The sequence below is a fragment of the Tachysurus vachellii genome, chromosome 7 (genome assembly GCF_030014155.1).
Source record: "Tachysurus vachellii isolate PV-2020 chromosome 7, HZAU_Pvac_v1, whole genome shotgun sequence".
NCBI classification, from domain to species: Eukaryota; Metazoa; Chordata; class Actinopteri; order Siluriformes; family Bagridae; genus Tachysurus; species Tachysurus vachellii.
Window position 1 is genome coordinate 2,006,864 of NC_083466.1, and position 26,922 is coordinate 2,033,785.

Here is a 26,922-nt window from a genome sequence, read left to right on the forward strand (position 1 = left end):
CACAAACACACAAACACACACACACACACACAAAACAAACAATCAAGTTTTTAGTTTTATTAGTTTTTAGTTTTCAAATTTTAGTTATGGCTCATCACACAATATATAATAGACAAATGATAGACAATAATTGTGTGTGTGCGTGCATGAGAGATAGAGAGAGAGAGAGAGAGAGAGAGAGAGAGAGAGATACACCATAAGGTCCACCATGTAAACACTATAATAATAATAATAATAATAATAATAATAATAATAATAATAATAATAAGTTAAATCATTTTTTAATGTAGAAATGCATATAACAATGAATGACACACACACAATTTTCAATTTTAATTTCAATTTCAATTTCAATTTCAAGTTTATTTGTATAGCGCTTTTTTTACAATGGACATTGTCTTGAAGCAGCTTTACAGAACATAAACACTGAACAAAAGGTTATTATAAAGAATAATATAAAGATTAATAGAATACAAAGATTAATATTAGATGGATTTAGTTCACAATGTGTATGTATTCATTCCCAATGAGCAAGTCTGAGGTGACTCAGGTGACTGTGGGAAGGAAAAACTCCCTTAGATGGTAAAGGAAGAAACCTTGAGAGGAACCAGACTCAAAGGGGAACCTCATCCTCATCTGGGTGACACTGGAGTGTGTGATTATAAATATACAGTCTGATAAATGTTGTATAGATGTAAAAGATCACATGGAGTTCAGATCTCCTCTTTAGTATCACAGAGTCCGACTGGAGCTTGTAGATCTCTAGATGCCTCAGGATTCTCACAGAGTCGGCCTCGTCTCAGAGGAGGTCCAAAATCTTCATCGCACGGAAGACGATCGGAGCTGGTACAATGTCTGGATGCCTTCGGGATGGGTAGAAAGAGAGAACCAGTGGAGAGGGATTAACATATCTGCTGTTCATAAAATGTACAAGTCTGATGTAATAGTGCACAATATTATGGGATGTATTATGTGTACGTCTGACTAAAGAGATGAGTTTATAATCTACATTTAAACTGGGAAAGTCCTGAGTTTTGTGCTCTCACTGAGCCTGAAGGACTGGAACGTGTTAGAAGACTAGTTAGATACATGGGAGCTAAACCATTAAGAGCCTTGTACGTAAGTAGCAGCAGTTTGTAATCAATTCTAAACCTAACAAACTAAACTATATGGTCATACTTTCTAGTCCTAGTGAGAACTCTGGCAGCTGCATTTTGGACTAACTGTAGCCTATTTATTAAAGATGAGGGACAACCAGTATGTACACACACACACACACACACACATGCACACACACACACACACACACACAGATATTACACAATTTAGAACAAACAATGAAAACGAATGGAGTTCTCATCCCACAGTATATAATAAACAATTGATAGCGTCATTTAGCAATATTTGTTTGTGTGTGTGTAGAGAGAGAGAGAGAGAGAGAGAGAGAGAGAGAGAGAGAGAGACAGAGACAGAGAGAGAGAGAGAGAGAGAGAGAGAGAGAGAGAGAGAGAGAGAGAGAGAAGATAATATAATATAATATAATATAATATAATATAATATAATATAATATAATATAATATAATATATAATGACAATATAAGGTCATTCCCAGTTTCCAATGCAAGTGGACAGTGAAAGAAATGATCTCTCTCTCTCTCTCTCTCTCTCTCTCTCTCTCTCTCTCCTCCTTCTTCTCCTTCTTATTATTATGATGTTACATCAATAAATAAATACATTTCATTATAGTAACCTCAGGAACCTTGAGGAATTTCAGGTCTTTTGAGCAGCTTGACACACGTAGTTGGGTAAGGGATAATTCCAGAAACCTGACAACCCTAATTAACGCTGCCACTTGCTCTATATTTTATATGACTATTATAACATGGCTATTATAACATGGCTATTATAACATGACTATTATAACATGACTATTATAACATGACTATTATAACATGGCTATTATAACATGACTATTATAACATGACTATTATAACATGACTATTATAACATGACTATTATAACATGACTATTATAACATGACTATTATAACATGGCTATTATAACATGACTATTATAACATGGCTATTATAACATGACTATTATAACATGACTATTATAACATGACTATTATAACATGGCTATTATAACATGGCTATTATAACATGGCTATTATAACATGACTATTATAACATGACTATTATAACATGGCTATTATAACATGGCTATTATAACATGGCTATTATAACATGGCTATTATAACATGACTATTATAACATGACTATTATAACATGGCTATTATAACATGGCTATTATAACATGGCTATTATAACATGGCTATTATAACATGACTATTATAACATGACTATTATAACATGACTATTATAACATGGCTATTATAACATGACTATTATAACATGACTATTATAACATGACTATTATAACATGAGTATCATAACATGACTATTATAACATGACTATTATAACATGACTATTATAACATGGCTATTAATAGATAAAAACCACACAAACTATTTCAGACATTCAGTCTTGTGATGGAAACTCAAGAACCTGAACAACCTGAAAACATTTTATTTACATCTCTCTCTCTCTCACACACACTCTCCCCTCTCTCTCTCTCTCTCTCCTTCTCTCTCTCACATTCTCCCCTCACTCTCTCTCTCTCTCTCTCTCCCCCTCTCTCTCTCACACTCTCCCCTTACTCTCTCTCTCTCTCTGACTCTCTCTCTCTCTCACACTCCCCCCATTTCTCTCTCTCTCTCTCTCTCTCTCTCTCTCTCTCTCTCTCTCTCTCTCTCTCTCTCTCTCACTCTCGTTCTCTAAACTAATTGCTTGAGCTGATCACTTTGTTCTTCTAAATGTGATTACAATGGATATTAAAAACAATATAGGATAAAAGTAAGAAATAAAGAAAGAAACACAGAAAGTTTTGTGTCTATTAAAGAACCAATGCATAAATGTTAAAAAATATAAAACAAACAAACAAACAAATAAATAAATAATCAGATAAATAAATAGGATTTTAAAATTTAGGGTATATTTGAAAATTATTTTGTGCTTATAGGTTATAATAAACAAACTACACAGATAGATAGATAGATAGATAGATAGATAGATAGATAGATAGATAAATAAATCCTTAACTTTGACACAGTTAGACTCTGTTCACAATAAATAAACAAACAAACAAACAAACAAACAAATAAATAAATATTTTGTAGTTCCTAATGTATTTATTTGTTTGTTTGATTGTTTGTTTGTTTGTTTGTTTGTTTATTGGAGTCTTTGCTACACTTCACACATTTGTAGACATTCTTTTTGTATAAGCAATAAACAAATAAACAGTCCTTGATTAGGTACTGATAAGATTGACAACTAGGATAAGAGCTATAAAAAGGACAGCATGTCTTTACACTGTTGCTGGAATGTTGTCACACAAGCCCACGTTGCTCTGGGGAACGTTTTATTTTGTATTTCTGCTCTGTTGCACCCTGAAATACTTCGCTTGTTATTTCTGGCTGTTTTTCTGTTTTGTTCTTTAATCTACTAAACAAACTGGGTACAAAATTACAATTCAGTCCAAAAATAAAGAGCAGACGACGTTGGATCGGGTCCAAATAGGAGAGACTTGACCCGAGAGTCTGTTTTACAATCCTGTGAGCGAAATATTTATCGGCATTTAAAATCACATTCAGTCACACGCACGTTGCTCTTCATTTTCCCTCATTCCCTTCTTTCCATAAGCCTCTCGCACACACACACGCACACACACATATGTTCCTGTCTGGGAACTCAATAGAGTAAGAGGCTGGTTTTCACATAAAACCTTGCGTGACACAAATGACGTTCTACAGAGGGACTATTGAGAGCATCCTGAGCAGATGTCAGACCCTGCAACGGATAGTGAGTACGGCTGAGATGACTGGAGTCTCTCTTCCCTCCATCACGGACGTTTACGTCACACTCTTCGCCCCACACACTAGCTAGGACAACTTACTTTAAGTCCGTAGCTCTGTGTTGTTTTACATCTCACTATGGTCTGATTCAGATATACATTATATGGTCAAAATGACAATAAAAGCTTCTTGACTTCTTGATTTTTATTCAGTATCTGATAATACGATGCACAAAATGACCTTCTGTTGGACTTTAAAAGCTGAAAAAGATCGTTGGAGGAAATTACGCAATTTCCAACGGTAGGTTTCTTCAATAGCAATGAGCTCCTTGCTGTTAGATTCACACCTCCACTCGCTCTCACCCGTTCTCCAGTTACGTCCGTTCGTGCCTCCGGCATGTGTTACCCATCACACTGACAAAGAAAAAGTGTCTCGTTACTCCTACAGTCTCCGAGAGATCAAGTTCAGGTTGTTTGTCGTATGCTAATTTTTTTTATGGAATAACAGTCCCAGCATTAATGCTCTTTAAGCCAAATGACACAAATAATGTGTTAAACTGTAAAACTGTTGATGAGGATCATAGTAAAGTTGACGATCGGACTCTAAACTACCTGAGCAGTGGGATCACACTGGCGAGTCAGTGAAGTGTAACCAATTCGAACGTATGCATTAACTGGTAAGGATGTTATTGGAAGGCGTTTTCAGCATCAGTAAGTAAATATGGCATGAAGCTGAATTTATGGTGCAGGTCTTTGAGCTATTAGTAATCTGGGTGTATGTGTGTGTGTGTGTTTTGCCTGAATTTTTGTACTACGTATTGTTCAGTAATACCTCAACACACAAAGCACACCCGTGCTTCTCTTGACAAATCGCTGGTTTTGTGTGCATGAGCTCCTGGATGTTTTGCAGCAAATAACCTGTTGGGAGGGGGTTTCTTCCGGGTACTCCGGTTTCCTCCCCTGCATGGTAGGTTGATTGGCATCTCTGGAAAATTGTCCGTAGTGTGTGATTGTGTGAGTGAATGAGAGTGTGTGTGTGTGTGCCCTGCTACTGTATGGGTTGGCACTCCGTCCAGGGTGTATCCTGCCTTGATGCCCAATGACGCCTGAGATAGGCACAGGCTCCCTGTGAGCTGAGGTAGTTTGGATAAGCGGTAGAAGATGAATGAATGAATGAATGAACCTGTTGGGAATTCCTGGAGTTTTCCCGATTCAGTTAATCTTCGGATTGATCCGCTTCAACTTTTACCCTTAAGATACACAAGTTTTGATTATTTATTTTTTAAACTTGACATTAAATCTGACTGATTTGACAAAATTCCACTAAATATCAGGCCTGAGTTTTTAACAGGCAGCGGGGGAGGGGCGATGTTGGGGTTATATTGGCGTAAGGGCGGTGTTTGCGAAACGTCTCTTTTTCTTTTCTTTTTTTCCTCCAACGGCTATGATGATAAAACATGCTGAGAAATGTCAGATGCTGTATCAGGAGAAGATCAGTGCCGTGGAACGTTACCGAGTAAATAAGACGACGTGACAGACAACACGACGTTCTGTCTGTCTGGAAACCCGTTTCCATTCTTACAAAATGAAAAGAACGATACTAACCAGAACATAGCAGGTGAAACGTTTGTGAAAATATACATAACATACAAACATATACAGAAGCAAATAAAATGGAAAGCGTAACACGTCTGACGAAGGACACATAACAAAGATCCGTAGAAGAAAAGAGGAGGATTATGTTTCTGCACGTGAAGCCTTGTATCACGTATTGTTTGATGGTACGTCTTTTCCGCTTTAGCAAGATTGTATTTGCGTTTGTTTTGACTGTAGTTGAGAGGGTTGAGAAAAATCAGTCATTTGTTTCTCCAGAAACATTTTTTGTGTCTCTTTTGACAAAACCATGAATAAAAGAAAAAAGGTTAACGAATCGTCAGGATGTTTTCAATTGAACGCTCACACACGCACTCATCCTCTGATTTATACAGTAAGTGTGTCAGAGAGGGTGAAAGTGAGAGAGAGAGTAAACGAGTGGAGTGAAACAGAAGAGATGGCAGGATGCCAGTGCAGTTGCCAAGGCTTCGTTCTGAGAGCCATCAGGTCCCTATTTGAGGTCCCTCTGTGCCCACTTAACATCCTCCTTGAATGCTGTGTCCCTATTTAGCGCTGCCTCTATTCCTACTATTTTCCTGACATACTTCACTACTTTTGTCAATCCTGCAAGACGCTGAAGCCGGAGCGTCCCTGAGGAGCAACCCGAATCTCCCTGCTTTCTCTAGTTACTGAAGTCAGATAGCCGACAGCGAAACACCAAAGAACTCTGTTTAGAAGGATTTTTGAGATACTTAGCAATATGCTAAAACATCCATGATTAGACCTTTGATATGAGGTAAGAAAAAAAAATACTGAGGACTTTTCATTACCACCGATCTTTTTTATTTTTCCAAACAAGGCACTTCATTCAGCTTCTCGTAATTTCCGAACCATAACCAGAAAGAAATTCAGATTATTTGCTGTGATTCAAACGTAAGAAATGAATCCCAAACCCCAAAGCATCTATGAGAACATTAAACATCAAAAAACCTTGAGGCATCACACAACATTAGAGTGAAATTAATCAGGAAGCTTTCTGTTTCAATAGAAAGAAATGTAAAGAAGAAAGCCATGCTCGTAACAAAACAATCTCAGTTTTCCCAGTTCATATCTAGGCACAGTTTAAAACTGAAATAGGACTCACTTATCAAAATCACTTATTTATTTTATTCAAAAGGCAGCAATCATAGGACCCAACATTCACACCAACATAGTCATGATGCATTTCTGTCTTCCAATCTCAAGTTAGTGTAAACCATGAGGTTTTCTTTGGTCAGCACAGCGTTTCAGATCCTGGGTAAGGTTAATAAACTCTTGCTCAGGTTCCTCGCCTCCCACAACATGCGAACGTGTACGTATCCCAGAACAGACATGGCATGACTGCAGTAGGCTTCCACCTGTCGTATCTGGTTAATGCCGAGCACAGTTCTCCACGCGTTAGCTGCCATGGTCCCGTTCCTAGAAGAAACTTCGAAAGGTTCGACAGGATTATTGTGGCCGGTAGTCATGTTCATGATGAAAGCTTCCATGTCACGACTAACTGTCAGGTTTACAAACTGGTAAACATGCTTTAAAGTCCCGAGCGGGTTTTCCACCAAGTCCTCGTATCGCACCATTATGTACTTCCCTTTGAGCCAGCTAGGACCGCTGAGGACCGTTTTCAAAGTGTTGGACATGTGCTCGCAAATCACCTCCATGGCTGCGATGGAGTGGTAGTCGGAACCATCTCTCTTGCTGGCTTTATAGTTTGCGTCAACCATCGGCAAATGTCGTAAGTTCGGGTTCCTGCTCCGAATCACTTGAAGGTTCTCGCGAATCAGGCCATGCTTGGATCGAATTCTGGAATTGGCCAAGGCTCTTGGGTCCCGAACCAAGTGGACCACTTTCAGATTGAGTGAGCTGTCGGCCAACAAAGGAGCCAAGACATTTATGTCCAGAATTCGTACTCCTTTAATCACAATGGTGTCATATTTTTGACATTGCTCCTCCAACGCTTCCAGGCTCTGAGGTGGACAATTCTTACACACATTTTCGTCCACCATTCCCACCACATCCTTTCTATAGAATGGGCAAAGCGGATACGAGCAGATGACTTTGTTAAATGGGGCACCAAAGACGTCTCGAGTGGCTACATTCTTCCCGACTTGAGTGTTGTACAACTGGAAAACGGAGAAATCACACCTGTACAGAGCACTAAGCATGTCCCTCTCTGCTCCTTGGAGTGATAACGCGTCTCCAGGGTAGAGTTTCTGCCAAATGTGCCACATCGGTTCGTACAAAAAGAACACTCCCGGGTTTTGGTTGAAAAGTTCGCCAAAAAAGGATGAGCCAGAGCGCCATGTGGTTAAGACATACACCAGAGTTCTGTTCCTCACTTGTGGTGCCTTGTGGTTGATTAAATGAAAGTACGGTCTGTTCTGGAACTTCACGTTTTCAGTCATCTGGAGACTACATGGCTGCGACTCTTTGGCCCATTTGAAGTTAGCCAGGTTCAGCATGGCCAGTGTCACAAGTAAAAAATAGGCAAGAAACACAAGAATCTTCTTCTGACGAAGCACTTTGATGACCACGCCAGGGTTGGCGATGATCCTGGTGTCGCTCCTGCAGTACGTTCTGGGCTTCTTTCCGAACGTTTTCTCCCATGATGGTTTAAGAAGGAATGGCTTATTTTTCATTTAGGAACGAATTATATTACAATTCGATTGTAGCGTTTTGCGGTTATGCGTTGACGAGAGATGAAGTACTAACAGCCCATTCGATAAATATCAATTTGGCTGTACTGGTTTCCAGGAAAACCTTCTAAATGAGAACCTGGACAAGCGCGACTTGTGTAGAATAATAAAAGCCTCAAATCTAATAATATGTTGTATTAGTAAAGATAATCTCATGTAAAATCTGAGGTCTCTTCTTACCACTCAGCATCCCTGAGCTATTATTATTATTATTATTATTATTACTCACGTTGCAGTAGTAGGTTAATAAAAACAAACCCGTTGTTAAAATGACGCCGTTTCTGCACATTATAAGTCCCACTGAAACTATAACATTGCTAAAAAAAAAACACTGTTATAGGAATATAACGTTTCTGGGATGAATAAAGAGCCGAATTTGATGCGCCGAACGAAAACGCGACTCCTCTCCGAGCTCCTGTTTACTACACAACATGAGCGGAGAGAATTCAATCAGAGCTCAGAGACACACAAGACCCGCCTTCTCTGCGCGGTGATTGGTGCAGGCGACGGTGCAGGGAAACAATATGATTGGCCGAAATATACGTGCGTCAAAACGACATTAGGAGTAAAGGGGAAAATACATATGTGTATATCTCGACATGTCTATGATTTATGTGAATCAGACTAAACATAAATGTTCCTAATTAAAACAGATGAAATGTAAAATAAATAAAATTATATATATATACATACTCCTTCATCTTGAAGACTTCCCCACAATAGAAAACTGGAGACTCCATTCTGACAGCTCGGACACTCAATAAGACTGAAAGCTGAAGCATGACTGATCTGAATAACTGAACTTGCTTAGTGGCTTAGTGGTTAGCATGTTCGCCTCACACCTCGAGGGTTGGGGGTTCGATTCCCACCTCCACCTTGTGTGTGTGGAGTTTGCATGTTCTCCCCGTGCCTCGGGGGTTTCCTCCGGGTACTCCGGTTTCCTCCCCCGGTCCAAAGACATGCATGGTAGGTTGATTGGCATCTCTGGAAAAATTGTCCAGAGTGTGTGTGTGTGTGCCCTGTGATGGGTTGGCACTCCGTCCTGGGTGTATCCTACCTTGATGCCCGATGACGCCTGAGATAGGCACAGGCTCCCCGTGACCCGAGGTAGTTCGGATAAGCGGTAGAAAATGAGTGAGTATAACACAGTGAGGATGTGTGGATAAAATCATGGTTGAATAAAATAATTTCAATACACACTGTACAGATAAAGTGCCATGTGACAATCACATCCACTGACATGCATTAAAGGTACACAAGTGTCAAGTAAAACTAATATAATGTAGCTTCATTTATGAGAAATTAAGGTATTACATAAGGTGTTGGAACATAAGCTGTTGTGCATGAGCACCATCTTCTGGTTTTCATCTCTTACACCATCCTGGAAACAAACACACGACACACAACTGAAGAGACAATTCATGCATTTCTTTTCATTTTATTTTTTTCCCCTTCCATCTTTTGCCTCATGAATAGAAACATGACTCTGCATCTGACTCTATGCAGCTGTGTAACTGATTAGGAGGAATTGGGGTGTATTAGCCTGGAGAGAAGCCCTGGGCCAGATTTGTGATGTGTGTGTGTGTGTGTGTGTGTATCTGTGTGTGTGTGTGTGTGTGTTTAACCTCCCCACAAAGTCCAAATTTTCACAGCAGTTCTCTTTCTGTACTGTTTATTTTTTAGTTCTCCCTCCTCATAGAGAACAATATGTACACTACAGCTGTTTGTTGACATGGTCCTGGTGTGGATTATTATCCTGGATGATGGATGCCAAACATTGACCTGGACCTGGAGAATATGGCTCTTTTCCTGAGTAGGAAATCCAGATGCACCATAGCAGGTGAAGCCAAAAGTCTAAGTCAGCTAATAAAATAGCATCATGTCTCACAATAACACTTATTTAACAATTGATTTTGCTAAATTCTTCACTAATATGAAGGAAAGCGGTATAGTAGTAAATAGTAATAGTTGTACATGTCACAGCCAGCAGAGGGCAGCAGCGTCACAAACAGCCTCATACAGTATACACTGAACAGACCTAGCATTCAAATCGAAGACAAAGTTAAATAAATAATATTGATTATCTTGTGAGGGCACGGTGGCTTAGTGGTTAGCACGTTTGCCTCACACCTCCAGGGTTGGGGGTTCGATTCCCACCTCCACCTTGTGTGTGTGGAGTTTGCATGTTCTCCCCGTTCGCCTCGGGGGTTTCCTCCGGGTACTCCGGTTTCCTCCCCCGGTCCAAAGACATGTATGGTAGGTTGATTGGCATCTCTGGAAAATTGTCTGTAGTGTGTGATTGCGTGAGTGAATGAGAGTGTGTGTGTGCCCTGCGATGGGTTGGCACTCCGTCCAGGGTGTATCCTGCCTTGATGCCCGATGACGCCTGAGATAGGCACAGGCTCCCCGTGACCCGAGGTAGTTCAGATAAGCGGTAGAAAACGAGTGAGAGAGAGTGAGTAAGTGATTATCTTGTTAAAATGGTACCTGTTAAGGAGTTGAATATATTAGGCTGAGATTAAAAAAACTGATGGGCAGATATAAGGATCTCAGAGACTTTGATGAGGGCCACACAACCGGGGCAGAACATCTCATGTCCTGTGTGATGTTTCCAGATTATCACCTTTGACCTGAACGACTCTGGAGTATCTGACGCTTTTCCTGGTCTAGAAAATCCAGAAGAATCTTGAAGCTGATGAGTCTGAGACAGTAAAATAAAACATCATGTCTCACAAATAACACACATTTACAAACGATTCTTTAGCAATATAAAGTAAGGTGCTATGGATAGAAATGGTAATACATATCACAGCCAGCAGAGGGTGCTGTTCCAGCATTAAATACACCCTTATACATAAATTGGCTTACTTTAATCTCTTATCCTTACATCATTCAAATTTCTCAATCACTTACCCTGCACAGGGTTGCAGGAAACCTGGAGCCTATCCCAGGGGACTCCAGGCACAAGGTGGGGTGCCAACCCATCACAGCATTCAGGAGAACCCAGGAACATAGTGTTATAATAGACCTACTATTGTATACCTCGTTCTCTTGTATACCCAAGATATCCTATAGGTTTTTATTTCCTTGCACTAAGCCAGGTGATCCAACACAAGCTTTTTCCACATTGTTATGTGACAGGGAAGCTCTATTCTTCTGCACAATATACCCAGACAGTGAACACAACTTCTGACAAGGAGCTGATGTGGCAGGTGTTGCAAAGTACTTGCATGCAGGGCAGCTGAACCTGCATTGTGCCCCTTCATAGTTGGACCACTGCTGCCAGGGATAGTTCTCTATGCTGATTGCAGCCTCTGCCATGTCGCACTCTACACATTTCTTATCTGAGCAACCATGAGAACTGCTTTGTTCTGTAGGCTAGGTCATGCTATTACCCATAGGTCTATATTACCCATGTTTAATGACACAAAGCTTGCAGTTCCACTGAGTATGAAGCAAATGTTTCTTCTCCAAGGAGTTCAGTTAAATACCTTGTATAGTAGAGCATTTAGAACTGTCTCTCACCAAGCTGCCACTGTTGGACCCTTGAGCAAAGTTCTTAACCCTCTCTGCTACAGAGATGCTGCATCATGACTAACCCTACACTACGATCTAACAAGCTGGAAATGCAAAGAAATATGCAAAGGAAGGAAATTCACTCTGGTGTAATGGGTTCGTGAAAAACAAAGACGACTTTTTTGATATTGAACATCGGCAACAGGAACACAATTAAATATTGTGCTCCAAACTAATCTTTATCCCTGTGTTGTGTTCATGTACTGTATCATGCAGATTTGTGGCATTTCCTGGACAAACAAATCTGATCCACGGTGTCCCTTCACAAGCAGGATCTCCTGCTGTCTTTCTTTGCCAAATCCCACAGCACACATTTAGAAGATTTGCTGAGTCCATGTCTCGGGAGGTCACAGCTGTTTTGCCGGCATATACAGTATACTGTATATATACATATCGTCGCTGTCAGGCGGAATCCTCGTATCTCCAAAACCGTGATTTTTCAGGAAGTTAAAAAAACGCCGTCCCTTATCTGCAGTACACAGGGTTTAGTCCGCGTTGCAGTGGATTGTCTTGCGCTAAATTCCTGTCCTCAGACGAGCACCAGAACTAGCGGGGGTCAAGATTTTTTTTCTTTGAGCTCAGTGTTTTGAAGACATTTACCTCAGAAGACGTGTCGATTCGTTGCGACTCTTCTTGAGGAGAAATATGCCGCGAAGCTCTCCCGCGGAGTGAGGAAGAGGTGGACAGTTGAAGTGTCCAATGGAGTTATGAGATTTGCGCTCAAGCTATTTTCAAGACTTTAGATTTGGTTAATAACTTGTAAAAATAACAGACCCACGTGGGGACTGACCAATAGCATCCATATGTGAAAAAATTTGGACATACGAGGTTTCCGCCCGACAGCGACGATATACAGTACAACTTCTAAAGCTAACTAGTTGAGTTAGCTCGGTACTAGCATTGTTGTCAGATTAACAGCAGGATATGAAACCATTTCAAAAAGGAAATAACATGACACTGGTCTGATTTGAGTTTTTTTTTTCCAAATTTACATACAATTAATAAAATCTGAAAAATCTGTTGCTTTGTCCTGTAGGTAATCAGCATCTTTGTGTTAGCTAGTATTACATGCACAAGCCAGTCAGTTACTCTCATACTGTAAGTATGAAGAAGTTTTTGTTTTAAAAGGTGTTTCTAGACTTGTACATATCAAATGATTTTAGCAACAAATTCCCAAAACATTGTAGTCTTGTAACGTTGTTAATATTGTTGTGTAGTTGGTTTGGGTAGTTCCTTTATTTCCGGTTCCTGCTTGTGGAAATAAGCTCAGCTCCCATTCAAAGCAGTGCTGCTCAGTCCTGCTGATTTTCCCTATAAGGCAACAGACGAACGTTGCCTTTGCTTTGTGGAGTTGGTAAACAAAGTCTTTATTTTCAATTCAAATGCGTCTCATCTTGAGAGCAGCTTTGAAAACTCCGAACATGTTACGAGTCGACTTTAGCACCATTTTGGATAGGCGGCTGTCTACAGTGGAATTTTCCAAAGATATTCATTGTTTTTTGTTTGTTTGTTCTCCCGTCACCAGTGAAGAAAGAAGATGAAGTGTGCCAATTTGCTTTTTTTACGCCAGGCAACGTTTAAAAATCCTGCTAGTAATTGCCTTTAGTGACAGTGACGTGACATACGGCTAAGTACGGTGACCCATACTCAGAATTTGTTCTCTGCGTTTAACCCATCCAAAGTGCACACACACACACACACAGCAGTGAACACACACACACACACACAGTGAACACACACCCGGAGCAGTGGGCAGTCATTTATGCTGCAGCATCCGGGGAGCAGTTGGGGGGGTTTGGTGCCTTGCTCAAGGGCACATAAGTCGTGGTATTGCCTGTCCGAGACTCGAACCCACAACCTTAGGGTTAGGAGTCAAACTCTCTAACCATTAGGCCATGATGTTAGTTGCATATTAAGCCATTATAAACACCCTGAAGTGACACTCTGAAGCTGGAAATACTGTAAAAGCTGCTCTTAATTAAACTAAATCAAAACATTCCGGCCAATCAGAATCCCGTATACTAATATTGTGTTTAGAGTTAATATGCACTTCTCTTGTGGGATCTGTCAATCAAAAGTAATTAATCTGAACGCAGGTGAGTGGATTAATTGAGGGCAGCCATGCTTCACCTGCAGGAAACTGATCCTAGTTTCAGAGCAATCAATAATGCAGGTGGTATAGACGCAAAGCCACATGTCGGCCTCTAAAAGAAATCAACATGGCCTGGTGTCTGGTGTCTGGTGTCTCCGCGTTTCGGTTCCAATTTCTTTCGCTTGCCGCTCGTTCAGGAGGAACCGCAACTGCATCTCATGTTGAGAATTTTATTATGGAATTCACAAGATAACTATACTGACAAACAGGAAGTGGCTTGACTTCCTGAATGTGTCATAAAGTTGTGCCTCAGCTGTTTTGGTAAGCATTTACGTCACAGTATTAGCCATTCATTCATTCTGAGCTTTGTGTTTCTCCTGAGTTTGCCTTTCTATTTTTTACCTTGATCCCTAAAACCCTAATGAGTTTGAATTAGCCTGAACAACATTGTAATGCATGATTGGGCTAAATATACTTAATGTGTTCTACTGTAGCAACTGCAATATTGTTAGTCATAGTGTTCTTGTGTCTTCTCATAATGCTCTACTCTTCCAAACACATGTCCGTTTGGTCTTCTGGGTCTCTTCTAAAAACTAAGCAAGCCCACCTACTGTACAGATATTGGTTACGTGGCAAAAAAGGACACACACTTAACATAAAGTGGCTATTTTGTCTCTCCCGTATTAAAATGTGTACATTTCTCCGTGCGCTGGATTGCATGTGAAGTTTTTTTTCCTCAAGCACACGTTTTACATGTGAGCACATGTTTTACATGTCAAATACACATGGAAGACGCCACTTAAAAAAAAACACCACCATTGTCAAAAAAAAATGCTGAACAATTTTAAGCACTTTATTTATAGCGTGCAACAACAACAACAAAAAAAGGTCCTGTTGGAGAATAAATGTAAAGAGATTCATGATAAAACTATTTAATTGCTGATATTTCAATAGTGTAATATGAAAAAGAAAAGAAAAAAAGCAGCTCAAATTTCGTCATTTTCTTTCTCTAAAGCTACATCAGAGTTACACCAATCTGTATTACTGAAACTAGATTGATAGCTAAGCTTGGACCAGTAACAGTGCTTTTAAGCACAGACTTTAAGGCTTTTGTTGGACCTCAGAGCTTAGAGCTGGTATAACAACATACATGTCTATCTTATACAAGCTACACAATACATACCTCCAAATATGTTAAACACAAACACTCTACATACAGAAACCCAACATAAAAAGTGTTGATCCGTCAGATGTATTGTCAATGTTCCCGAAAGATATGTCATGATGATGGACCTCATCACATGTACAGTATGTTCTGAGCAAATGCTTACACTCACTCACTCACTCATTTACTACCGCTTATCCGAACTACCTCGGGTAACGGGGAGCCTGTGCCTATCTCAGGCGTCATCGGGCATCAAGGCAGGATACACCCTGGATGGAGTGCCAACCCATCACAGGGCACACACACACACACACTCCCATTCACTCACACAATCACACACTACGGACAATTTTCCAGAGATGCCAATCAACCTACCATGCATGTCTTTGGACCGGGGGAGGAAACCGGAGTACCCGGAGGAAACCCCAGAGGCACGGGGGGAACATGCAAACTCCACACACACAAGGTGGAGGCGGGAATCAAACCCCCAACCCTGGAGGTGTGAGGCGAACGTGCTAACCACTAAGCCACCGTGCCCTCCCAAATGCTTACAACTGCAGTTAATCCTATTGCATACTCAAATGTATGTGTTTGTCATTTTTGGAAATCATTTACATTTCATCGATTTACATTCACAGTACTTGGCAGGTGCTCACGCTTTGAAGTCTGTGTCAAGAAAAACACATTTATATGTTGGTACAACTGGTAAAATGAACAAAACTGATAATCAGAGCCTTGTATTTCTGAGTATTCAGCAGTGTGGAAAGTCTTTTAACCATTTCATTACAACACTAAGGGACACTGGTTGGTCTGGAGTGTGTCTGCGTCACTGCTTTGTTTTAAACAACACTAGGCTATTGTGCACACACCTGCCAGCTGGACGGACCACTGCCATTGTGTCTTTCTTTATATTCAATGTGATCTGCAGTCATTGCAAGAAAATAATGAAATTAAGGCAAAATGACTCCGAAATTTTCTTGTTAAATTTGAAAGCTCTTTCTGACTCATCAGAGCATTTAAAAGTAAAAACTTTGAAGCTGACACGGTGAAAGACGCCTCGCCCCAAACACGGTTCATTAAGGCTGAAGGTCTCCGCCCCTTCCTTACTGCTGTCTCATCCACTATAAGGTAGGCACTCATCTATTTTCTCAAAGTAGCCTGGCTCTAAAGCAAGAGTCAAACCTAAGCCAGAGGTACATGTATAGCCTGTAGAGTTTTTATTTCTTAAATGAACATTCTGATTCAATCTCTTTGGGTTCCTTCAATCCTGCTCTGCATGTGCTGCTTTGAATCTGAGCTCCGGTTTCAGTTTCAGGAGTAAGTCACAGTCACGCTTGTGTTCTTTTCTCCAGGCCACTTGTACGCTGAGAGAGAGAGACAGGCTGTGGAACTGGCAGCATGGAGAACAATGTGACACAGTTGTCTCAAGAAGATCTGGTGGAACTCAGGGAAGCCTTCAACAAAATCGGTCAGTCAATCAAACCTTCAAATAGAAGGACGCTATCACGTACTGTATATTGTCACGTATAGTTTCATGCATGCCATGATAAAGATGATTAGACTTTTATTGCTGTACCCTGTAAATATAATTATTTAATTAGATTTAGTATTTAATATTAAGTTGAAATGGGGGGGCACAGTGGCTTAGTGGTTAGCACGTGCGTGAGTGAATGAGAGTGTGTGTGTGTGCCCTGCGATGGGTTGGCACTCCGTCCAGGGTGTATCCTGCCTTGATGCCCGATGATGCCTGAGATAGGCACAGGCTCCCCGTGACCCGAGGTAGTTCGGATAAGCGGTTGAAAATGACTGAGAGTATTAAGTTGAAATGTTTTTGCTAGACTTAACGTCGGTATTTTAAAAGTGCCTTTGTATTCGCTGCTTTTAAGAAAAAGCTGACCTTTCCTAAGGAGAATAACATTTGTGTAACAAATTGGCAAATGAAAACAAAACCTTCGTCAAGACTGATTTGCTTCCTCGCTCCCTCTCCACAGACATCGACAGCAGCGGCTATGTCAATGATTTCGAGCTGCAGGAGCTCTTCCGTGAGGCCAGCCTCTCTATTCCAGGGTACAAGGTGCGAGAGATTGCAGAGAGATTCATCGCAGGTGACACCAACAAAGATGAGAAGATAAGCTTTGAAGAGTTTGTTGCGGTACGAATAATCTCTCTATCTATCTATCGTCAGCCATTTTATAATATTAGCTGCTACAAACCAATCCATAGCTTCAGTGCAAATGTCTGGACGACTTTAGTTCTGGAAAAATAGGGCCTACTGTATATTAGCCTAAAGAAAGACATAACCATCATTCCCTGATGGATTTTGAGGGACCTAAAACTATACACTAGTGTGTGTTCACATAAATTCCCATTTGAATCTACAGATATACCAAGATATAAGAAGTTCAGATGTTAGAGACACCTTTCGCAAGACCATATCCAGGAAGGATGGGATCTGCTCATTTGGAGGAACATCTGGAAGCTCCAGTGCAGGAACTCAGCACTCATATTCAGGTAGGCTAATCTCAATGAAATAAAATAGTCTGCACACACATTTTGATTTCTTAACCTTGCTTTAGTTTTTTTTTTTTTTTTAGCAGGCTTAATTAGTATGCGCAGAAGAACTGTACACAGTATGAATAAACAAAATGCTGGATCATGTGCTATTTCAATAAGCTGATCAATAATGAGGTTGGAAGCCATATTTTTAACTGAACCTAAAAATTTGTAGTTAGGACCAGGACTATACTAAAATCCTCTGTGCTGCCCATACAATCGTCCCTTGCTTATATGGAGCCTTGTAGTAAATTTGGTAAGCTAAGGAATAAATGATTCTTCAGTCTGCATTTTCTAGTCCTGAATTCTTTGGGTGGATGGGTGGGTGTGTGTGTGTGTGCGTGTGTGTGTGTGTGTGTGTGCATTAGACACTATTGAAAAGCCCTATGTTAGTGCTACTTCAAAAAAACCTACACCCTAATGATTTTAATAATCCAAACAGGTTGCCTAGAACTTGAGATACTCTGAATACGCTAAACTTTGCCAGCATAAATATTTACCTTACCAAACTTAAGTCACTGGATGTTAATACATCCCTTTGTTCGTTGGTAAACCGAATTTGTTTACTGCACCGAATTTGTTTGTGCACAGTTCTCATTGGTAATCTGAGCCTGTTGCTTCTACTGCTTATGTCTTATCTGTAAAATTTGCCCTCAGATGAAGAGAAAGTGGCTTTTGTCAACTGGATCAATAAGGCCTTGGCAAATGACCCAGACTGCCAACATATCATCCCCATGGACCCGAACACCAACAGTCTGTTCACATCGGTGAAGGATGGAATACTCCTCTGGTAAGATGATACCACTTACAATTCTTTCCTTTATTTCTTCATCCCAATTTAAGGTAACAAACCACATTATACTTAATGTAAGGTCAATTGGGACAATCCATAAAGTTCATCTGAGCTTTCAAAGTTCATAGTTAGCTTAACTGCTATTTGTCCTTATAGTTTGTATTGTTCCTTGTTTCATTCACAGCAAAATGATCAACCACTCTCAAAAGGAGACGATCGATGAACGGGTCATCAACACGAAAAAACGCTCAATGTTCAACATGACTGTAAGCACTTACTCTCCTTACGTAATAAAGATTATTTAGATTAACGGCAGTTATCTGATTTACTGGGAACAAAAAAGCTGAATAATGTACGAAAATGGGCGTAGTACCAGGACTCTAACACTAAGTACCAGAGATGGGGGACTCGAGTCATATGACTTGACTCGAGTCAGACTTAAGTCGCAAATTTGAGACTTGAGACTTGCTTGACAAATATTAAAAAAAGACTCGACTTGACTTTGACTTGACATCCATGACTTGAGACTTGACTCGGACTTGAGTTAAATGACTCAGAGATGGGGGACTCGACTTGACTCGAGTCAGACTTAAGTCGCAAATTTGAGACTTTAGACTTGCTTAACAAATATTAAAAAAGACTCGACTTGACTTTGACTTGATATTCGTGACTTGAGACTTGACTTGGACTTGAGTTAAATGACTCAGAGATGGGGAACTCGACTTGACTCGAGTCAGATTTAAGTTGCAAATTTGAGACTTGAGACTTGCTTGACAAATATTAAAAAAAGACTCGACTTGACTTTGGCTTGATATTCATGACTTCAGGCTTGACTCGGACTTGAGTTAAATGACTCAGAGATGGGGGACTCGACTTGACTCGAGTCAGACTTAAGTCGCAAATTTGAGACTTGAGACTTGCTTCACAAATATTAAAAAAAACTGGACTTGACTTTGACTTGATATTCATGACTTGAGACTTGACTCGGACCTGAGTTAAATGACTCAGAGATGGGGGACTCGACTTGACTCGAGTCAGACTTAAGTCGCAAATTTGAGACTTGAGACCTGCTTGAAAAATATTAAAAAAAGACATGACTTGATATTCATGACTTGAGACTTATTTGTGACTTGCACATGTGTGACTTACTCCCACCTCTGCTGAGTACCCAAACTTTACCCCCTCTGGTGGCCTGATTAGCAATATGGCTTGTCCATAGTTTTAGCATGAAACACCAGTACGAAAAAAAAAAAACAACCACTACAAAATGATCTTATTCATATGCACAGGTTTTGTCACTGTTTAATAATCTTATCTGTTTATTCAGACCTTTGTAAGCAACACCTTTTTAATGTCAATGGACCTTCACAAGCCTTTGTAAAATACCTCTGCCATAGTGCCTGGTGTGTCGTTGTTGTTGTGTCTGAAACGTACATGATCTACAGCCTGTTCAGTGGCATGAATATCTCTGTTTCTGTGCCTAGAGATGTAGTTGGCCCGCTTCCCAGGACCTGCAGAGTTGTAATATTGCAGTTTAACTGTAAAGCATTTCAGTTATGAAGGAGGACAGGATGACGGATTGTTGAATTCCAATCCGAGGGATTTGTAGTCAGCGCTCAGTGTAAATACGCCAGCAAGCAAATTTAGCTGGAAAATGAAGACATCCCCAAATCCCTGCCAGAGCTTTTCTGTCTGCAAATATTGCTGTTCAACAGGTGACAGAGTCTTGCTGACATACGCAAGTACATCCAGCTTTCCATCTGAGTCACTTTGTGCCAGTACAGCAGTAAGCAGCAAGACATACTGGGCTTGTGTCCAAAATTGTCTCTCCGTGCTTGGCTGGGTCAAAATAAGACACAGCCATATTGCTGCCATCAAATCCAGCTTTATGTGCTGAAGGCCAGTCAACACTTCATCCTTTTTTTTCATGAGATCTCGATATTGTTGTGTTAAAGTGGCTAGGTGAATAATGAAACAAGCTCATAACAGTCACTACGACCTCAGGACGTCTCTCAAGGAACCAAAGCCTCTGATTTGATCTGAATCTACAGAGATGCCATGCTTAGATCAACAAAGTCCTGCTCTAGCTGCTCAAGCTAGAACTATGTGTAGATTTTTACATTTTTTGCTTTACAAATATAAAATGCCAAGAAACGAGCGATGGTGGTTGTGTGATGAAAACATCTCAAGGTTTTGACAGCGAAAGGAAAACTTTCTTTAAAAAAACAATTAGAGTAAGTGCATGAATCTGAAGTTATAGTAGAACAGATTCAAAGACAGCTGTGTGTTCTAAGACAAATCTAAAAATCTAAAACAGAAAAAGCGAGTCGAATGAAAAACCTGTACCTGCACATGAAACCCCATCTTCCACACCTTTAAGGGCATCTGAAGCCTTCTCAAGAAGGGATTTCCATATGAAAATTGACTCGACAAAGTGGTTTAAGTGCTGGTTACACGGGTGTGTTGCTTCTTCACTTCTTAAGCTTGCAAGTGCTTTGTGCTGCCAATGTATAAATGATGTGACCATGAATTCTTACACCATTTCTTATTCAAAGCTTTGAACAATAATCATGCCATATTTATTCGCGGAAAGACAAACCCGTCTGTCTTTCTTGTCTTCTAGGAGAATTTGATACTGGCTCTTAACTCCGCCTCAGCCATCGGTTGTATGGTGGTAAACATCGATGCTCAAGACATGATCGCTGGAACTCCTCACCTGGTGCTCGGGCTGCTCTGGCAGATCATTAAGATTGGCCTGTTCGCCAACATAGAGATCTCAAGCAACGAAGGTCAGACACACGACTGATTATAGTGTCATTCGTCTAGTACAGCGGTCGGCAACCCGCAGCTCCGGAGCCGCAAGTGGCTCTTTCATCCCTCTGCTGCGGCTTCCTTGTAGATTTGGAAAATAAATATTTAAATTAGGGGGCACGGTTTTCCCTTCCCGCCTCCGCCTTGTGTGTGTGGAATTTGCGCGTTCTCCCCGTGCCTCAGGGGTTTCCTCCGGGTACTCCGGTTTCCTCCCCCGGTCCAAAGACATGCATGGTAGGTTGATTGGCATCTCTGGAAAATTGTCCGTAGTGTGTGATTGCGTGAGTGAATGAGTGTGTGTGTGTGTGTGTGCCCTGTGATGGGTTGGCACTCCGTCCAGGGTGTATCCTGCCTTGATGCCCGATGACGCCTGAGATAGGCACAGGCTCCCCGTGACCCGAGGTACAGTAGTTCGGATAAGCGGTAGAAGATGAAAGAGTGAGTGAGAGAATATTTAAATTAAATTTATTTTATTTTAGTTAGTTAGTTTTTTAAAAAAAATGTAATTCTAACTTCTAAGATTATGATGATCTTGTAACATTAAAATAAACCGTGTTTAATTTTTTTGTCGCTCAAAATATGCGTCATAACCGCCGACTTGCGAAATCCGACACAGAAGCAGACGCATTTTTGGTTTGCTGCAGCCGGCGAGTTAAAATGTTGATGTCATGAATACAAAGAGGACTCAATTAGACATCGGACATTTTATTTGAAAGTAGCCTTCAACTCGGCGTCTTTTTTGTTAAGTTTAGTTCAAACTGTTCAAAATATTTTTGTTTGCTTGCAGAAATAAAATCGTTTACTCGGTAGCAGTTCATTGATTTCATAAACACAACACACTACAGTTGTTTCTACACTTTCCATAAAGGTAAAAAAACGAAATATGCGGCGTTCTCTTCATTTTAGATGTCAAAAGTGTTTTGTGGCTCCTTGTGTTTTTTTTCTGTGGGAAACGGGTCCAAATGGCTCTGTGAGTGTTTAAGGTTGCCGACCCCTTGTCTAGTATGAAACTGGAGTTTAGTAGGTTTTCAGATCCCGTACTTTTCTCCCTACTCACATTCCTGGCATTCGCAGTTGAGGTCAAATGAGTGTTGTATGAGGTCAATTGTATGAGTCAAATAAAAATAATAAAAAGAAGAATTTTTCTTTCACACTTATATATCAATAGTGTTTTTAAGTAAGAAAGACATTTCACTGATCTCAGGGCTAATACCTGAGGGTTTATGAGTTGTAATCTGCCTTGTCTGCTTGTGCAGCCCTGATTGCCCTGCTCGGCGAGGGTGAGGACTTGGACCATCTGTTGTCTCTGTCCCCTGAGGAGCTGCTGCTGCGCTGGGTGAACTATCACCTTAAAGCCGCGGAATATAATCCAATCAAAAACTTCAGCGAGGACATCAAGGTATCATGCATTTACATTACATTTACAGCATTTGGCAGACGCCCTTATCCGGAGTGGAGTACCAAAGTGTATCAATGAATACATTAACACCGGTTTACTAGGTTTTAGACTTAGATATCATGGAAGTAATAATAGCAATGCATCAATCCCAGCTCTAATATCCAGGTACATATTCATTTCTCTTGCAGGACTCCAAGGCCTACTTTCACTTGCTGAATGAGATCGCGCCTAGTGGAGATGACGACAAGATGCAGGTCATCGTCGACATGTCTGGCTTGAATGTGAGTCCTTCCTGAATCTAAATGACTTTCACGTCTGCAAAAAAAATGCATAAAAGAGGGAGAGGGAGAAAGAGATCATGCAAGGACAAACTACAGTATTAAAACTATAATAAGGTTGAAAGTTAAGCAGAGTTAACAAGAGATCCATAAAACCTGGCAGCCAAAAAATGAAGACGCAGTACTTCCCCTTATGTTCCTCGCACTCGGGTCAAGTGCATAAACTATGTGCAAGTTTTCTCCAAACTTTAAGATGCCTTTTTTTTTTCAACTCATGAAACAAAGCAATAAGAAATGAGCAAATGTATCCAAACAGAATGGCTCACTGAGATAGATACCCTCCTCTACCAGCAATAGACTGTGGACCTTTCCTGATTAAATCTATTCATATTTAGCGTCTCGAAAGAGTCTTAAAGCAGCTTTGCAAAATTTAGAGATAGATTTCGATCCCTAATGAACAAGCCAGTGGTGAGGGAAAAACTTTAGAGAAATCTTGAGAGGAACCAGACTCCAGAGGATTTCGTCCTCTTGTGGTTGATTATATATATACACACGGCATGCAGGTGCAGACGAAGAAAGCGTTAACAGATGTAAAATTGTGACCGAGTTCCTGGGATGAGTTTTGAACTGTATTTATGATTGCAGGAACCTGATGACCTGAAGAGAGCAGAGCTTATGTTGAAGCAGGCGGCACGGATGGACTGTCGGCAGTTTGTCTCACCCCAGGATGTCGTGGCTGGGAATCAAAAGCTCAACTTAGCCTTCGTAGCCAACTTGTTCAACATGTACCCTGACCTGAAAAAGCCTGCCTACAACGGCATCGATCTCACCACGATCGAGGGTAAGTCACGGTATGCTAGCGCTAATCACTGTACATGGATATCAATGGCTGACCAGACCGCCTTTTAGAGTCTATTGTCTTTATTAGTAATAACACCAACCAAAAATTAACACCTTCCTGCAGCAATGAGCTGAATTTTATTGTAAAACTATATCAAGAGTCCTTGATATTACCTATTAACCCCTGATACCTGTGTGATTTCCCCAACAATTTCTACAGGAGAGTCCAGAGAGGACAGAACCTTCAAAAACTGGATGAACTCGCTGGGGATAAGTCCGAGAGTCAATCACTTATACAAGTAAGGCAATGGTTTATGGTTATATATATATATATATATATATATATATATATATATATATATATATATATATATATATATATATATATATATATATTATTTTTTTTTTTTTTTAAAGGCTGGTTTCAGTCAAATTACTTCATTCATGGACGAAACTTAAACTTCAGAAACATTTTTTCACACCTATAACAAATATTTTATGTAAATCTTCCATTTAACTTTAATGTATTGTGGTAATAAATGGTCATCGTTCTGAGACACTTTCACATACTGTAGCTTACAAATCCTACCGGTCACTCATACAATTCATCAGTCAGTGCTTCAGCATTTCTTTTTACCGCTACAAAAGCCGCTTTGTGTTTATTTTCCAGTGACCTGACGGATGGCCTGGCTATTCTCCAGCTGTACGAGAAAATCCAGGTCCCTGTGGACTGGAAGAAAGTAAACCGTCCTCCGTATCCTGCCCTTGCTGGCAAAATGAAAAAAGTTAGTATGAATTGTACTGTACTGCATGAAGGGTTTCCGTATTTGTGACATTTAAATGGCTGAAAACAATCCAAACAGGCAAAAAGATGGGCTTTTTAACTGTAGTCATAAATCTGCTCCGGGGTTGTTGTATCATAGCTGACCCAGCACTTTCTTACTACATAACAGGCTGGATGATAAAAAAATATCCACATCGATGCATTCATTTATGTATATGCTGTTTCCCAAGAGCATGACAGACCTGCTCAAAATTCCCAGTGTCATTTGCATTCACGGTAAAGTTCCTGCGATTTATGTATGAAGCACTGCATTATTCATGCCGTTCTAATAAAGCAAATCTTTGCACATTCCCAGCTGGAGAACTGTAACTACGCGGTGGAGTTGGGCAAAAAGGAGGCAAAGTTCTCACTAGTGGGCATCGGAGGCGACAACATCAATGAGGGCAGCCCCAAGCACACGCTGTCACTGGTGTGGCAGCTAATGAGAAGGTACTTTATTCGCCAGTGTTAGTGAACTAAAGGTCTTCTCGGGTCTAAAGAAATGTACCCGACCCGAAGTGACCCGAACCCGACGTGCATATTTTATTAATTATTTTTTTAAAGAAAGACCCGGCCCAAAACAGACAAACCCGAAAAAATTAGACCCGAGTCCGACCCGACGGCAATTTTTTTTAACCCGACTGGACCCGAATGTTGCACACACCGATGCAGCCCTGCACACTCCAGTCAGACAGAAAAGTAACCACTACAGCGTGGATTCAAAATTGATTGATAGGTCTGTCTCAACGTAAATTAGCTTACCGCGAGCAACACGATGTTGCAAGCGGTCTTGGCAAACAGAGGTGAGGCTGGAAAAGGTCTCAAGTCAATGCACACACGTGAGATACAGTAGTTCGGGTCTTCTCGGTTCCGTTCGGTAAAAACACATTCATTTTAAATTACCCGAGACCCGATGCCACTATTATTATTCCTGACCCGTGTCCGAGGCACACGTGAAACTTTTAGACCCGAACCCGCTAGGGTTTGGGGTCGGACCTCGGGTTTTCGGATCTAAGTGGACCCGTGAAGACCTCTATACTGAACTGTTAATTAAGAGACACACACAAGTATGTACAGTAAAGCTATAGAATGGTGTACGTTGAGCTGATTTTCTATTCATGGATTAGTAGAAATTTCACACTCTTCTGGGTTTCAGTTGTGTTTAATTTCCCTCACGATTACCGACATATTTGTCACAGTGACAGTTATAGCCATGAATCTAACAATATACTGTATTTGATATGGCTGCATGTCGAGGCGATTACTCCGGACAGAGAAATAATTGTATTCCGTATATCACATGTGCGACGTGCAGGTACACCCTCAAAGTGCTATCTGACATCGGTGATGGGGAAAAAATCAACGACCAGATCATCGTCGATTGGGTGAACAGCACGCTGCAAAAAGGACAAAAACAATCGACTATCAGCAACTTTAAAGTAAGAGATTCTACAACTATTCAACTCATCTAACTTTCAAAGAGCTGGATGTTATTTGTTCACTAGAGTTCTACTTGTTAGACAAACCAATAGATGCCTTTATTAAGAAGCTGGATGGAATCTGGCAAAGTAGAAATGTATTTAGGGCAAGTCTTCAAATTAGATTATGATGAAAGTGTCTCGTCGCACATATACACATTTTTTCAGGACAAATCAATCAGCACCAGCCTCCCGGTGATTGATCTGATTGGTGCCATTGCACCTGGAGCCATCAGAGATGATATGGTGAAGAGGGAAAACCTGAATCCTGAGGACATGGCCAATAATGCAAAGTAAGAAAATCTTCAGTGTTGTTTGTTAATCCACAAAATGACACAAAAATTGGACACAAAATGTTTCTCTTTTGTTCTTAGGTACGCAATCTCAGTGGCAAGGAAAATTGGCGCTAAGGTGTACGCGTTGCCCGAGGACCTTGTGGAAGTCAACCCCAAGATGGTGATGACTGTGTTTGCCTGTTTGATGGGGAAAAGTCTTAAAAAGTGAAGAATGAGCCGATATATCTGTTTCACAGTATAATTGTGTCAATGAAAATGTATAAAGAAAAACCTTCAAAATGATGAGATTTTCGTTTAAACAAAAGAGCTGAGAGCTTTGCAGCTATGAATTGTACAGAAAACCTTACATCGCTTGCTGTCTTTGTTCCCGTAATTTCTGAGCCTCACCAAGAAAACAAACAAAAAAAAAAAAAAACAAAGAAAATTTGATGGTTGAAAACGATGTCATCTAGTTTGCGATATAATTTGGTCTCCATTATCTAGCAATGCGTCTCATTTGTAGTTTATTACTAGAATAAGGATGTGCTGACGTTTATTTTGATAGCAAGGTATTAAGCTTTATTGTATCAAACTGTTGTCT

At 40.5% G+C, this 26,922-nt stretch overlaps 2 protein-coding genes across 2 annotated transcripts; one reads left to right on the forward strand and one right to left on the reverse strand.

Annotated features, from left to right (window-relative positions):
* Positions 1-6,326: 6,326 nt before the first annotated feature.
* chst2a (carbohydrate (N-acetylglucosamine-6-O) sulfotransferase 2a) lies at positions 6,327-8,655 on the reverse strand. The gene has a single exon (XM_060873845.1). It carries the CDS (start codon positions 8,179-8,181, stop codon positions 6,793-6,795), a length of 1,389 nt encoding a protein of 462 aa, XP_060729828.1. The 5' UTR covers positions 8,182-8,655; the 3' UTR covers positions 6,327-6,792.
* Positions 8,656-16,214: 7,559 nt separating this feature from the next.
* pls1 (plastin 1 (I isoform)) lies at positions 16,215-26,745 on the forward strand. The gene is made up of 16 exons (XM_060873356.1): positions 16,215-16,264; positions 16,424-16,539; positions 17,063-17,223; positions 17,453-17,582; positions 18,282-18,414; positions 18,602-18,683; positions 21,041-21,206; positions 22,485-22,627; positions 22,816-22,908; positions 23,551-23,746; positions 23,966-24,044; positions 24,416-24,530; positions 24,885-25,018; positions 25,884-26,007; positions 26,215-26,339; positions 26,421-26,745. Exons 2-16 carry the CDS (start codon positions 16,470-16,472, stop codon positions 26,548-26,550), a joined length of 1,881 nt encoding a protein of 626 aa, XP_060729339.1. The 5' UTR covers positions 16,215-16,264; positions 16,424-16,469; the 3' UTR covers positions 26,551-26,745.
* The last annotated feature ends 177 nt before the right edge of the window (positions 26,746-26,922 follow it).